Source organism: Bufo bufo, chromosome 2, assembly GCF_905171765.1.
Source record: "Bufo bufo chromosome 2, aBufBuf1.1, whole genome shotgun sequence".
In the NCBI taxonomy this organism is placed as follows: Eukaryota; Metazoa; Chordata; class Amphibia; order Anura; family Bufonidae; genus Bufo; species Bufo bufo.
Window position 1 is genome coordinate 192,721,574 of NC_053390.1, and position 15,969 is coordinate 192,737,542.

General features: G+C 45.0%; 1 protein-coding gene across 1 annotated transcript in view; it reads left to right on the plus strand.

The window, feature by feature from the left end:
- Positions 1-247: 247 nt before the first annotated feature.
- CHSY3 (chondroitin sulfate synthase 3) overlaps positions 248-15,969 on the plus strand; it is a 367,670-nt gene continuing 351,948 nt past the window's right edge. Inside the window, exon 1 of the mRNA XM_040415986.1 lies at positions 248-1,043. Within this exon, the coding sequence (XP_040271920.1) occupies positions 407-1,043 (637 nt within the window). The 5' untranslated portion in view covers positions 248-406. The remainder of the gene's footprint in view (positions 1,044-15,969) is intronic.

Sequence of the window (15,969 nt, forward strand, 5' to 3'; positions counted from 1 at the left end):
CTGGGGACAGCTGGGTGTGGGCATGTGCCATGTGGACTTGAAGGCAGCAGAGGATTGGGGTGGCACCCTCCAGGAAGCACATGGGCTGCTCCCCTCCCACCTGGAAGCTGCAGCATCTTCCTCCAGGCTGGGTGGGCACGGGCACTGATCAGCAGCCGGGGGTGTGGAGGAGCTGGCGGCTGGGAGCAGAGGGAGAAGGTGGAGCAGCAGGAGGAGGAGGAGGAGGAGAGGCAGCTGCAGCGTGGGGCTGGAGGAGGTGCGAGCGGCAGTGACAGGCTGGCAGCCCAGACACTGCTGCTCCTCCACGGGCTGCTCCTGCTCTCCTGCCCGCCAACTTTCACTCCAGCCGGGGGCGCCCCCAGCACCCTGCCACCCCGGGAGATTAGCCCAGCAGTATACTAAGAGAATGGCTGTGAGGTCCAGGAGACCCTGGATGAGTGTGGTGGTGGGACTAATCCTGGGATTTACCGCTGCCTCCTGGCTCATCGCCCCCAAAGTAGCTGAGATGAGCGAGAAGAAGAGAAGGTCCAATGTCTGCTCCTTCTACACCCCGGAGAGGGTCCAGGCAGGGCAGCAGGGAGGCATGAGGAGCCCCTCCAGGGATGGCCCCTGGCAGGGGAAAGAAGTGGTGGCACACAGCACCCCTGGACCTGAGGACGAGGACCCCAAGAAGGACAACAACAGCAGTAGCAGCAGGCACAGGGTTAACCACAATGGAAGTGGGGACTGGGGTCCACCAGAGGACAGCCAGAGACATTTCCTCTATGTCGGGGTTATGACAGCTAAGAAATACCTGGACACCCGGGCAGTGGCAGCTTACAGGACCTGGGCACCCTACATCCCGGGCAAAGTGGAGTTCTTCTCCAGCCAGGGCTCAGAGGAGATCCAGCTGCCGGAACCAGTGCCAGTCATCTCCTTACCTGGGGTGGACGACTCGTACCCTCCTCAGAAGAAGTCCTTCATGATGATCAAGCACATGCATGACAAGTACCTGGATAAATATGAGTGGTTCATGAGGGCAGATGACGATGTGTACATCAAAGGCAAGTACATGGGAGCCTGGCACATGCCACTCTTCCATAGGGAGACCCTTCATGGCTAATATGTATGTGCAAAGGAGTCACCATTAGTTCAAGAGTTGATGTCCAGTCTGAAGGTGCACCTAGGGTGAGAACGTCTGAGGTTCCTGAAGAGGACACTTACATACCAGCCTATAGCATTAGAATAGGACCAGGACCATTCAAAACCAAGGAAAATGTATTGAACATGTATCATACATTTTTGTTTGAGGAGGGTGGGGTTCATTCATTCATTGAGACACACATTTAACACTTTAAGAGGGGTGTTTTGGTTTTTAAAAGTTATCCCTTGATAGAGGTTAACTATTAGATCGGTGGGGGTCCTACTGCTGGGAACCACCTCATTGATCATGAGAACCGTTACCCCGTATCACTTGGAGTGCCCTGAAATGAACTGAGCAGCAGGTGAAGCCTGCTTACTGCTGCTCCATTCATCTCTACGGGAGTTCTGGAGATTTCCAGGTACAACGCTCGGTTATCTCCGGCATACCCATAGAGGTGAACGGAGTGGCCACCTAGGGGAGCTAATTCTCATGATCAGTGGGGGTCCCAGTGGTAGTACCCCCACCAATCTAATAGTTACTACCCATACTGTGGATAGAGGATAACTTTTAACAACCAGAGTACCCCTTTACCAGTCAGACAATCACAGTCATTCTCAGAAGTCTTCTTGTTTTTGGGACACTTGGGATACTCCTACATGGTCAGGTCAGGTTTCATCATGGAGTTTTGGAAGCCAAAATCAGAAACAGATCATTAAATGAGAGAAAGTATAAAGGACAGATACAATTTATCCTCTTTTTATTTTTCAGTTCACTCCTGGTTTTGGTTTTCAAAACTGCATCAAGAAGCCTGGCGTTGTGACCGTACCCTTAGATATGTTCTTCTAACCATTTTGTCCTGACCACAGAATGTAAGCTTGTTCCATCCAGGAGAACCTACACGGTGACCCCATAAGCTGACATAACAAGGGCTTATCATAGAAATCTCTGTGAGGACCCATAGGGTATCACATGACCCCAATCCTAAATACCGTACCTGTCTTGCTGTCCAGGCTCTTACATTTTACTGGAAAAATGTAGAAAATGTCTGTGTAAAATAATCCAGGCATCAACTTACAAATATGCAGCACCATCTATAACTGCCTTTTGTAGGCCAAGCCATAGTTAAAAATGTATGAAGAAGGAATTTTCCAGCATCAGGAGTAATGTTAAAAGCAGCCTGGTGTAGCGGTGACAAGAACAAGTGATGCCTGAGGTCACACCGAGAGGCTGTGCACGGACGGTGGCCGAGTCAAGGGAAAGAAAGTCTTGATTCATTGTTGCCACCATCACTCAGAGCAGCACTTCAGTGCGACTTTTAATTGAGCAACTTCTCGCCTTGTCTGGCAGGGTCATCAGGCACTGGAACGCCTTCAATGCCAAACTGCATCCCATTTACTGGCGGCTGCAATGATTTACTAACACGTGCTATATTGTTTAAATAGTGTCTAAAAGTAGCAGAACATAATGAAGACTGTTAATAAGAGGAGGTGGAAGTCAGGTCTTCAGCGATGACATATCTCACTGCAGACACAGAAGGGCTGGACGTGGTTCCTGATGCACTCACACACCTGGGCGAATTTCATAGACAGCCAATTAACCCATGGGCTCCGTTATATGGCTATATTCCACCGCAAGTTCTGCGTGGCATGATGCTATAATGGGGCATCCGCCGCCCTATGGCACTGATTTCATGTGAAGGCGTAGACAGAATAGATGGTATCGTAGCAAGGTTATCTAGTGCAGATAGTGTCATAGCAAGTGTCTCATTGCAGATACTGTATATTCTCCCCAGTGCCATAGGAAGACATGGAGTGCCTATAGCTCCATAGTGTGGACCATACAATTCTAGGCTCAAAACTCTATGGGGGTCATTTATAAGGACACTGCGCTGGTGGTGGATCCTCCAAAGTTATGTAGAGGCGCGGGCGTATCCAGCGATGGCCTAAATGTAAGACAGCTTACAGTAAATGACCCCCTATATTTATTTATCACTTCGCACAAATCTGTTCCATCCACCTGAATGGGGCTTGCAGAAATCCATGTTCTTTCCTCCTCATTCATTTGAATGGAACTGATTGTCAGTTGCGGAAAATTCTGCAACAAAATCCGCAGAGTATGGAGGCACCCATATAGTGCTGTCATATTCCGCCAATGTCTCGCAATCTAAGCTCCCTATCAGTATGTCTTTGGAGTGTGGGAGGAAACCCGCGCAAACATGGGGAGAACGTACAAAGTCCATGCAGGTGGCACTAACCGCTGAGCCACTGTGCTGCCCAGCTCGCTTTAAGCCTCATGCAGACGTCCCTGGAAAACGGTCCGTGAGATACTGGACTGGCATCCTGCTTAGTGCAGGAGCGCACGGCGTCATTGGTTGCTATGACACCATGCGCTTCATGCCGCCGCTGCACTACAGTAATACACTCGTATAGATCATATGAGTGTATTACTGTAAAGCAGCGGCGGCACGAAGCGCATGGTGTCATAGCAACCAATGACGCCGTGCGCTCCTGCACTAAGCAGGATGCCAGTCCGGTATCTCACGGACAGTGTTCCACGGACGTCTGCATGAGGCTTTATGTGTGATGCCTTAAAGGGGATGGCCAGGATTTTCAGAAATTTTCATACAAATAGGAAATACTATGTCATCTGCTGCTTGGGTCTCCACCGATCCTGCCGTGATGAAGTCATGTCCTGCACATCGTTCACGTAACTGGCCTCAGGACGGACTCTTAGAGCTTATACACACAACCTTGTTTTTTGTCCACAGCCGATCCGCATTTTTTGCGGGTCGGATGTGGACCCATTCACTTCAATGGGGCTGCAAAAGATGCGGACAGAACACCGTGCCCTGTACGCATCCGTTTTTCCGTTCTGCAAAAAATTAGAACATGTCCTAGTGTTGTCTGTATTGCGGACAAGGATAGGACAGTTCTATAGAGGGTTGGATGTGCAGTTCTTCCAAATGCGGAACGCACACGGCAGGTATATGTGTTTCGCGGATCCTCAAAAACGGCATTGGCCATGTTCATGAGCCTTAAGGCATACATTTCAGAAAATCCCAGACAACCCCTTTAACATGTTTTTGGAGGAAACTTCTGCAGTAAAACACGGAACATACAAACTGCAGATATTGTGTAATCCTTTACAATGTTTTATGGGCATCAGTAAATTTACTGACTACCTGCATGCTTCGTGTAAGCGTATGGGCTTTGTCCTTCTTAAATCCTGCTGTTCACGTGCCATTTAGATGCAGATTTTTATTATACGTAAACCAATTATTACTATTCAATTACTGATGCAGTGGCTTAAAAAAGACCAACCCTGGCGTCCTTTGCGAGATCTCATTAGCACCATGCTGGCAGTTCACTGAGGGGATTGAGCAGGACGGCTCTTATGTAAACAGTTGTGTGAACGTATAGAGGGAATATCATATGCTCTGCCGTATAGAGGGAATATCATATGCTCTGCCGTATAGAGGGAATATCATAGCGTATGCTCTGTCGTATAGCGGGAATGTCATAGTGTATACCCTGCCGTATAGCGGGAATGTCATAGTGTATGCTCTGCCGTATAGCGGGAATGTCATAGTGTATGCTCTGCCGTATCGCGGGAATGTCATAGTGTATGCTCTGCCGTATAGCGGGAATGTCATAGTGTATGCTCTGCCGTATAGCGGGAATGTCATAGTGTATGCTCTGCCGTATAGCAGGAATGTCATAGTGTATGCTCTACCGTATCGCGGGAATGTCATAGTGTATGCTCTGCCGTATAGCGGGAATGTCATAGTGTATGCACTGCTGTATAGCGGGAATGTCATAGTGTATGCTCTGCCGTATAGAGGGAATATCATAGCGTATGCTCTGCCGTATAGCGGGAATGTCATAGTGTATGCTCTGCCGTATAGAGGGAATATCATAGCGTATGCTCTGCCGTATAGAAGGAATGTTATAGCGTATGCTCTGCCGTATAGAAGGAATGTTATAGTGTATGCTCTGCCGTATAGAAGGAATGTCATAGTGTATGCTCTGCCGTATAGAGGGATTATCCTAGCGTATGCTCTGCCGTATAGAAGGAATGTCATAGTGTATACCCTGCCGTATAGCGGGAATGTCATAGCGTATGCTCTGCCGTATAGAAGGAATGTTATAGTGTATGCTCTGCCGTATAGAAGGAATATCATAGCGTATGCTCTGCCGTATAGAATGAGTACTATATCGTATTCTCTGCCGTATAGAGGGAATATCATAGCGTATGCTCTGCCGTATAGCGGGAATATCACAGTGTATGCTCTGCCGTATAGAAGGAATATCATAGTGTATACCCTGCCGTATAGAATGAGTACTAGAGTGTATGCTCTGCCATATATAAGGAATGTCACAGTGTATACCCTGCCGTATAGAAGGAATATCATAGTGTATACCCTGCCGTATAGAGGGAATGTCATAGTGTATGCTCTGCCGTATAGAATGAGTACTATAGTGTTTGATCTGCCGTATAGGGGGAATATCATAGTGTATGCTTTGCCGTATAAAAGGAATATAACGTATGCTCTGCCGTATAGAAGGAATATCATAACGTATGCTCTGCCGTATAGAAGGAATATCATAGCGTATGCCCTGCCGTATAGAGGGAATGTCATAGTGTATGCTCTGCCGTATAGAGGGAATGATCTAGAGTATGCTCTGCCATATAGAAGGAATATCATAGTGTATGCTCTGCCGTATAGAAGGAATGTTATAGTGTATACCCTGCCGTATAGAAGAAATATCATAGTGTATGCTCTGCCGTATAGAATGAGTACTATAGTGTATGATCTGCCGTATAGAGGGAATGTCACAGTGTATACTCTGCCGTATAGAGGGAATGTCATAGTGTATGCTCTGCCGTATAGAATGAGTACTATATAGTGTATGATCTACCGTATAGGGGGAATGTCATAGTGTATGCTTTGCCGTATAGAAGGAATATCATAACGTATGCTCTGCCGTATAGAAGGAATATCATAGCGTATGCCCTGCCGTATAGAAGGAATATCATAGCGTATGGTCTGCCGTATAGAGGGATTGTCATAGTGTATGCTCTGCCGTATAAAAGGAATATCATAACGTATGCTCTGCCGTATAGCGGGAATGTCATAACGTATGCTCTGCCGTATATAAGGAATGTCATAGTGTATACCCTGCCGTATAGAGGGAATGTCATAGAGTATGCTCTGCTGTATAGAAGAAATATCATAGTGTATGCTCTGCCGTGTAGAGGGAATGTCATAGTGTATGCTCTGCCGTATAGAAGGAATGTCATAGTGTATGCTCTGCCGTATAGAGGGAATATCATAGCGTATGCTCTGCCGTATAGAAGGAATGTTATAGCGTATGCTCTGCCTTATAGAAGGAATGTATAGTGTATACCTGCCATAAAGAGGGAATGTCATAGTGTATACCTGCCGTAAAGAGGGAATGTCATAGTGTATACCTGCCGTATAGAGGGAATGTCATAGCGTATGCTCTGCCATATAGAGGGAATGTCCTAGCGTATGCTCTGCCATATAGAGGGAATGTCATAGTGTATGCTTTGCCATATAGAAGGAATGTCACAGTGTATACCCTGCCGTATAGAAGGAATGCTATAGTGTATGCTCTGCCGTATAGAAGGAATGTCATAGTGTAGGATCTGCCGTATAGATGGAATGTCATAGTGTATGCTCTGCCGTATAGTAGGAATGTTATAGTGTATTCTCTGCCGTATAGAAGGAATGCTATAGTGTATGATCTGCCGTGTAGAAGGAATTCTATAGTGTATGCTCTGCCGTATAGAAGGAATGTCATAGTGTATGCTCTGCCGTCTAGAAGGAATATCATAGTGTATGCTCTGCCGTATAGAAGGAATATCATAGTGTATGCTCTGCCGTATAGAATGAGTACTATAGTGTATGATCTGCCGTATAGAAGGAATATCATAGTGTATTCAGTCTGCCGTGTAGATTGAGTACTATAGTCTATGCTCTGACGTGTAGAAAGAATGTTATAGTGTATGCTCTGCCGTATAGAATGAGTACTATAGTGTATGCTCTGCTGTATAGAATGAGTACTATAGTGTATGCTCTGCCGTATAGAAGGAATGTTATAGTGTATGCTCTGACGTGTAGAAAGAATATCATAGTGTATGCTCTGTCGTATAGAAGGAATATCATAGCGTATGCTCTGCCATATAGAAGGAATATCATAGCGTATGCTTTGCCGTATAGAATGAGTACTATAGTGTATGCTCTGACGTGTAGAAAGAATATCATAGTGTATGCTCTGCCGTATAGAAGGAATGTCATAGTATATGCTTGCTCGGCAATATAGAAGGGATGTCATAGCATATGCTTGGTAAGGTTGGGGCCCCATAGAGTAGACTATTGGTATAGGGGATAGCCCTCTGTATCGACCCATGGGGAGGGCAGCATAGGCCTAGCCAAAGAGTCAGGGAAAGGTGGTGTCCTGGTGTGCTATGAGTCGCCAGAGGTCACGCTACATTTTTTCTGGAAGAGTAAAAATACTCCTCTTACCATTTTTGAGGAGTATTTTTAGCCGATGAGGAGTACGAAAGTTACAGTAATTCAAATAGTTAATATGAAGGCCTACGTAACATTAAGGGTTTGCTATTTATGCAGGGAAACCATTACTAGTATTCTAGAACTGTCGTCCATGCATAAATAGCAAATTTAGACAATTTTAAATTTAGCTGACATCATATACTAAACATAAGACCACTGCCACCTAAACAGTGCCACCAGTTTTTATATGGTATAGACGCGAACAGTAGACTCCTTATTACAGTCATTCCTCCAACGCCTAAAGCTGGGGACACTGTTACATGAGAGCTTCCCCCTCTGCAGTGGTCTCAGATTGTAGTTAACTGCTTTTTGATATAAAATGGACGTACTGCTATTGAAAACTATTAACTGCCTGAATAAGGTACGTTAAAAATAACTTTATTGTGTTCTTTTATAAAAAAATCCAGAGTGAGTTGAGGAGGAAGTATTTATAAATATCCTTTATACACCAGTTCACACTACTAGCCTGATCGCCAGATTTGGTGGAGAACCGATTTTTTTAAATAAAAGAACACAATAAAGTTGTTTTTAACGTACCTTATTCAAGCAGTTAATAGTGGTCTCAGATTGGATGCTAATGCTACGTAGTCTTAGGGTGGCACAGAGAGCTCTGCAGAGTCAGGTTGGCACAGTATGAGGCTATGTAGGCTTAGGCTTAGTGTGGCACAGAGAGCTCTGCAGGGTCAGGTTGGCACAGTATGAGGCTATTTAGGCTTAGTGTGGCACAGAGAGCTCTGCAGGGTCAGGTTGGCACAGTATGAGGCTATTTAGGCTTAGTGTGGCACAGAGAGCTCTGCAGGGTCAGGTTGGCACAGTATGAGGCTATGTAGGCTTAGTGTGGCACAGAGAGCTCTGCAGGGTCAGGTTGGCTCAGTATGAGGCTATGTAGGCTTAGGGTAGCACAGGGCTCTGCAGGGTCAGGGTGGTAGGCTTAGGGTAGCACAGTGTGATAATGTACTGTATGTAGTGCACATAGTGGGATGTAGTGTGATTGTGTACTGTTATACTATTATAGTGTACAAGTCGTGGCCAAAAGTTTTGAGAATGACAAAAAATATTGGAAATTGGAAAAGTTGCTGCTTAAGTTTTTATAATAGCAATTTGCATATACTCCAGAATGTTATGAAGAGTGATCAGATGAATTGCATAGTCCTTCTTTGCCATGAAAATTAACTTAATCCCAAAAAAACCTTTCCACTACATTTCATTGCTGTCATTAAAGGACCTGCTGAGATCATTTCAGTAATCGTCTTGTTAACTCAGGTGAGAATGTTGACGAGCACAAGGCTGGAGATCATTATGTCAGGCTGATTGGGTTAAAATGGCAGACTTGACATGTTAAAAGGAGGGTGATGCTTGAAATCATTGTTCTTCCATTGTTAACCATGGTGACCTGCAAAGAAACACGTGCAGCCATCATTGCGTTGCATAAAAATGGCTTCACAGGCAAGAATATTGTAGCTACTAAGATTGCACCTCAATCAACAATTTATAGGATCATCAAGAACTTCAAGGAAAGAGGTTCAATTCTTGTTAAGAAGGCTTCAGGGCGTCCAAGAAAGTCCAGCAAGCGCCAGGATCGTCTCCTAAAGAGGATTCAGCTGCGGGATCGGAGTGCCACCAGTGCAGAGCTTGCTCAGGAATGGCAGCAGGCAGGTGTGAGCGCATCTGCACGCACAGTGAGGCGAAGACTTTTGGAAGATGGCCTGGTGTCAAGAAGGGCAGCAAAGAAGCCACTTCTCTCCAAAAAAAACATCAGGGACAGATTGATCTTCTGCAGAAAGTATGGTGAATAGATTGCTGAGGACTGGGGCAAAGTCATATTCTCCGATGAAGCCTCTTTCCGATTGTTTGGGGCATCAGGAAAAAGGCTTGTCCGGAGAAGAAAAGGTGAGCGCTACCATCAGTCCTGTGTCATGCCAACAGTAAAGCATCCTGAGACCATTCATGTGTGGGGTTGCTTCTCATCCAAGGGAGTGGGCTCACTCACAATTTTGCCTAAAAACACAGCCATGAATAAAGAATGGTACCAAAACACCCTCCAACAGCAACTTCTTCCAACAATCCAACAACAGTTTGGTGAAGAACAATGCATTTTCCAGCACGATGGAGCACCGTGCCATAAGGCAAAAGTGATAACTTAGGCCTCTTTCACACTTGCGTTGTTGGGATCCGGCGTGCACTTCCGTTGCCGGAGGTGCCCGCCGGATCCGGAAAAACGCAAGTGTACTGAAAGCATTTGAAGACGGAACCGTCTTCCAAATGCTTTCAGTGTTACTATGGCACCCAGGACGCTATTAAAGTCCTGGTTGCCATAGTAGGAGCGGGGAGCGGGGGAGCGGTATACTTACAGTCCGTGCGGCTCCCGGGGCGCTCCAGAATGACGTCAGAGCGCCCCATGCGCATGGATGACGTGATCCATGCGATCACATGATCCATGCGCTTGGGGCGCCCTGACGTCACTCTGAAGCGCCCCGGGAGCCGCACGGACGGTAAATATACTGCTCCCCGCTCCACTTTACCATGGCTGTCAGGACTTTAGCGTCCCGGCAGCCATGGTAACCATTCAGAAAAAGCTAAATGTCGGCTCCGGCAATGCACCGAAACGACGTTTAGCTTAAGGCCGGATCCGGATCAATGCCTTCCAATGGGCATTAATTCCGGATCCGGCCTTGCGGCAAGTGTTCCGGATTTTTGGCCGGAGCAAAAAGCGCAGCATGCTGCGGTATTTTCTCCGGCCAAAAAACGTTCCGTTCCGGAACTGAAGACATCCTGATGCATCCTGAACGGATTTCTCTCCATTCAGAATGCATTAGGATAATCCTGATCAGGATTCTTCCGGCATAGAGCCCCGACGACGGAACTCTATGCCGGAAGACAAGAACGCAAGTGTGAAAGAGCCCTAAGTGGCTCGGGGACCAAAACGTTGACATTTTGGGTCCATGGCCTGGAAACTCCCCAGATCTTAATCCCATTGAGAACTTGTGGTCAATCCTCAAGAGGCGGGTGGACAAACAAAAACCCACTAATTCTGACAAACTCCAAGAAGTGATTATAAAAGAATGGGTTGCTATCAGTCAGGAATTGGCCCAGAAGTTGATTGAGAGCATGCCCAGTCGAATTGCAGAGGTCCTGAAAAAGAAGGGCCAACACTGCAAATACTGACTCTTTGCATAAATGTCATGTAATTGTCGATAAAAAAACTTTGAAATGTATGAAGTGTGTGTAATTATATTTCACTACATCACAGAAACAACTGAAACAAAGATCTAAAAGCAGTTTAGCAGCAAACTTTGTGAAAACTAATATTTGTGTCATTCTCAAAACTTTTGGCCACGACTGTACATAGTGTGATAATGTAGTGTATATACTGTTATAGTGTACATAGTGATACAGTATACGGTATATAGTGTGATAGTGTCCAGGACAATAGTGTACGGTATATAGTGGGACAGTGATGCTTTTCCTTGGCCACTACTGTCTGTGTGTGAACCCGACCCTAACACTCATGGTGCTTGCAGCCTCCTCTCTTCTCCCCTGTTATCTCCAGGACTTGCATTGGCAATGAGAGTAGGGGTATCTGTAAATCGGTCATGCTGTGACATCTGTGTATCAGCTAGGAGGCATGTGCTGGGCCCCGCACCGGGTACACAGGCACATCAAAGTCTGCTGCACCTTTAAGCTGCTCCTCCTGTATTTTTATGGCTATGGGACAATAGAATGACCTGCCCTGAGGGTCTCCTTCCCGTGTCCTCGCTGTCTTGCAGCTGGCGGTCAGACCCTAGTCTGAGGTTGGTGTTGCTTGCTGCTGGTCTCCTGTTGGCGTGTCTAGCGCTGAGACCCTTCAACCACTGAGGAAGGGGTCACTGTCTTAAAACCCCAAAACGCGTCTGTTATTAATCCCCCCATCTGGAGAAAGGATATTGCCAGACTGAGGAGACCTGGACACCATTGCATGAAAAACGAATCGCCAAAGTGAGAAATTACCACTACACGAAAGATACCAAGACCACGTGTATTCAACAACCCCCTTTGGCACCAAATTCGAATTTAAATAAGCAGCCCTTGAGACCGGAATCCCAAAGGAAAACACGCCGAGTCGAGGGCTTACAGTCCAGTAGCAAGACCTCCTGGTAAGACTGCGCATATCCCACTTTGCAACTAAGCGATCGCTCTCTATATAAATATGAGCAATTGAAACATTGTCTACATCAATTACTTATTTGCTACATACGCGCTGAATTTTGGCTATTACTATACATGTGTGTTAAAAGACTGGCCATGAGCCGATTATTCTAACTATTCGGCAGAAAGCAATTATTCATAATATTTCGCATAGGAAATACGCATTGAATAATTACCAGTGACTCTTATGACCATCTTCCCTCGATTATTTATCGAATATTCTAAGCATTGTCTTTTAAATTATTTGTATACTGGGATCCATTTCTTGTCGATTTTATCATTTTAGGTTTTAATACCTTATTGAATTTTTATCATTATATTGACCGATCATTCTCTGCCGATTTTTATACTGTTGCCGATTTTTATACTGTTGCTGATTTTTATACTGTTGCTGATTTTTATACTGTTGCTGATTTATTATTACTGCGATATACATTGTTAATTTTACTGTGAATTTTGTTATGTTTAATAAAGGATCCCTTTACTTATAGAGAGTGCCCCACTTCTATATATCATTTTTACACCAGTTCTACTTTATGCCATTTTGATAAATGACCCCTCTGTGTTTACAAACTGATGTATTTTATCTTCATGCTGGCAATCTCTACATGCTGATGTAGGATACTAGTCATCAGTGATGGCCAGTTCGCAGTGTTCGCCCGCGAACACATGCGGGCTGTCATCTTAAATCACAAGTCCGGCGATGCACAGGTAAGCCCTTACCTGTGCCTGCGCCGCGAGCCGGTCTGAAACAAATGCGGTCACCGCGAGCAGGCAGTTCCGAGAACAGCCACCGGGGGCCTTCATCAGGCTGTTCTCGGAACTGCCTGCTCCCGATGACCGCATTTGTTTCAGACCGGCTCGCGGCGCAGGCAAGGACTTACCTGTGCATCGCCGGACTTATGATTTAAGATGGCAACCCGCATATGTTCGCGGGCGAACACGGCGAACTGGCGATCACTGCTAGTCATATAATGTCCCGATAGACTCTTATTCTCCATGTGCACATTCACGTCAGCAGGTACACTTCAAGTCTTCACAGAATTGGTACTGTCGTTAGCAAGGGTCTGGGGCCCCCTTAAAGGGATTGTGTCACCTATAATTTTTTGCTAGTTAAAACACATATCCTTTTCCCCTTATCTGTTTTTATTTAATGATTATATAATTTTTTATTCTATTTCCTGAACGTGGTTATAGCCATCTTGCCTGAGCTGTCCTTAACAGCTTTTAGAGATTTGCTTTACAACAGTCACATGGACCATAGACAGAGTAGACTGGAGGGCACTGATTGACTTCTATAAGAGAGTTTTCTGGGCATGCTCCGTGACCTGTGCAGAGGTCATTGTACAAGTAAGGAATAGATAAGATGTGATATCACCTATTGTCAATGGTGGATCCTGTCTTATCTATAAATATACAAACGTGTCATCTGTCATTGAATCCTGTCTGAAATGATAATGAGATGACTCCACAAAACACTGACACCGGCCATGTGCACATGGCCGGCACTATAATAGAAAATACCTATTCGTGTCCGCTATTGCAGACAAGAATAGGACATGTTCTATTTTTGTGCGGAGCCGCGGACCTGAAGTTCGGGGCTGCGGAATGGAGGAATGGCTGCGGAATGCTAGGATCTCGAAAATCCCATTTGTAGGGATTTTCATGGGATTATGATTATCCCTAGGGCTGGTATTGAGTTTTTTGGCGGGAATTTTCCCGCCAGGTTAGTGTTTCCCGCCAAAACTCAGTGGCCAAGTTGGCTAAATTTAGCTTGGATGCTGGGTAAAGGGAAGATTGCGGGTGATTGGCTAAGGTAGGGATCCTATAGGGGAATGGTTGCTGGGGCTTGGAAGTTTTAGGTCCCCAGCAACAAGTAGGGCATTGGAGGATAGGTTTGGGGTGGTGGGGTAGATTTTGTATATAAGACGAGGTGGCCGGTATTAGGCTGTCTGCCAAGTTGTGTTTAGGATACAGCTGCCCCGCCTGCCCTCCCTTTATTTGTTGCTTTGTCACGGTCACTTTATTAGAAGGAGGGGTAAGGTCGCTCGCGAATTAGTGGCAAGCGGACGAGTTGATTAAGGTATTTAGGCCGAGCTTATGGCTGGCCTAACCAGTGGTTATTATTAATGGAATTTATATGGTTATTTAATATTGAGCTGTTCTTTATTAAAGTTGGCCGTGGCCTAATTTTATCCATTATATAATGTGTCCATGTGTCTCTTTTATTTTATGGGTACTAAGTTTCAGGTTGGGCGGTTGGGGTCAGTATAATCTATAATCCCATGGAGGTGCGGATGCGGACAGCACGCTGTGTGCTGTCCGCATATTTCCCGGCCACATTGAAAATGAATGCAGAACGGATCCAGACCATTCATACGGACGTCTGAATGGAGCCTTAGGCTTAGTGGACAGTGTGAAAACAGTAGGATTTTAGGATTTTTTTTTAAATGTAGATAGTGACATGGAAAATTAAAGGGGTTGTCCCACAAAAAATATTCTACAGTTTACAAACCAGCACCTTGATCTGAATACTTATGTAACTTCATCTAATTAAAAATGTATTATAAGCACAGAGTTATTCAATGGAATCTGTATAGCGCCACCTGCTGTTTGCTCTTTTTGTAATGTTCCTGTCCTGCTCGCTGAGACGGAAAAAGCACGTCTCCATCCTTCAGCTGCAGCAGAAAGGACTTACCCCTGGGGAAGGACACATCCCCTAGCTGCCAGCTTGAAATCTAGCGGAACAGCGAATGGGTAGATATCTGGATCCATGTGAGGTACAGGGCTGGTTCTAGCTGTGTTAGAATGAGTTTGTCATGTACTAGGTTATGTGTGATTTTCATTTTCTACATTATTCATGGGATAATCCCTTTAAATAGAATAAATCATCAAAATATAAAAACTTGATTTAAACAATAAATGATCGTCTGCCAAATTCCCTTTAATCCCCCTTAGGGTGCATTCACACGACCGTAAGTGTTTTGCAAAACACGGACACCGTCCGTGTGCGTTCCGCAATTTGCGTACCGCACATGGCCAGCGCTATATAGAGAATGCCTAAGCTTAGGACATGCTCTATCTTTTTTGCGGCGCCACGGAACGGAACAACGGATGCGGACAGCACATGGTGTGCTGTCCGCATCTTTTGCGGACCCATTGAAATGAATGGGTCCGCACCCGTTCCGCAGTTCCATTTATACGGTCGTGTGAATGCACCGTTAGGTGCGGAATTTTCTCCCATGTATTTGTTCAGCTACTGATATACTGTATGTATATATATATATATATATATATATAATCCTACCCATAGATGTGTTGCTGTACTTGATGATGAATACACTTGTGAGTACGCTCAATACTAGTCCATAAGCTCGCTCAAAGGGGTTTTAAGGGTTCATACAAATAATTCTACATCAGTGTATAATGCAGAATTCTGCCCTATGTTCTAATATGCCTTGTCCGTCAGTGGTTCTCATGTGTGTGATGCTGTGTGTCGGTTTGATACTAATTTTTTGGAGCTATTATGTCATTAGTAGAGTATTACCTTTATTATCTTCTAGTATCATCCAGCACGTTCAGTACGTTCTCAGAACATGGAAGAAACTTAGTGGTCGTCTTTGTCTTCAGACATGGTCATAGCTGCATTTTGTTTATCAGAAGCTTCTGCGATCATGGGTGAGAGCCAGAAGCCGTTATATAAGGACAGAGGCGCCCTGGTTTCTAAAGCTAGATAAAAAGTCTCAAGAACAAAATAGGCAGTCATAGCATCTACGTCAAAGGTAAATCATGCTTCTAATTTGCTTTATACAGTAATGCTTTTATGCGTGACAGAACTGTTAGTCTTAAAAGACATTTTCTTCTTTTCCTCTTCTTTTTAGTTTGCAGAAATAATTATTATAGCATCATTAGGCAGACATCATTAGCAGTTATGAATTAAATATACTGTACTACCCAAGACTACAGATGATATTGCTACTAGAAAAAGGGAAAAGGTTTAAAATCATTTCATTTTTATCTGATACCTGAAACATTTGCCTATGTTTTAATTGTAGATGGCGAG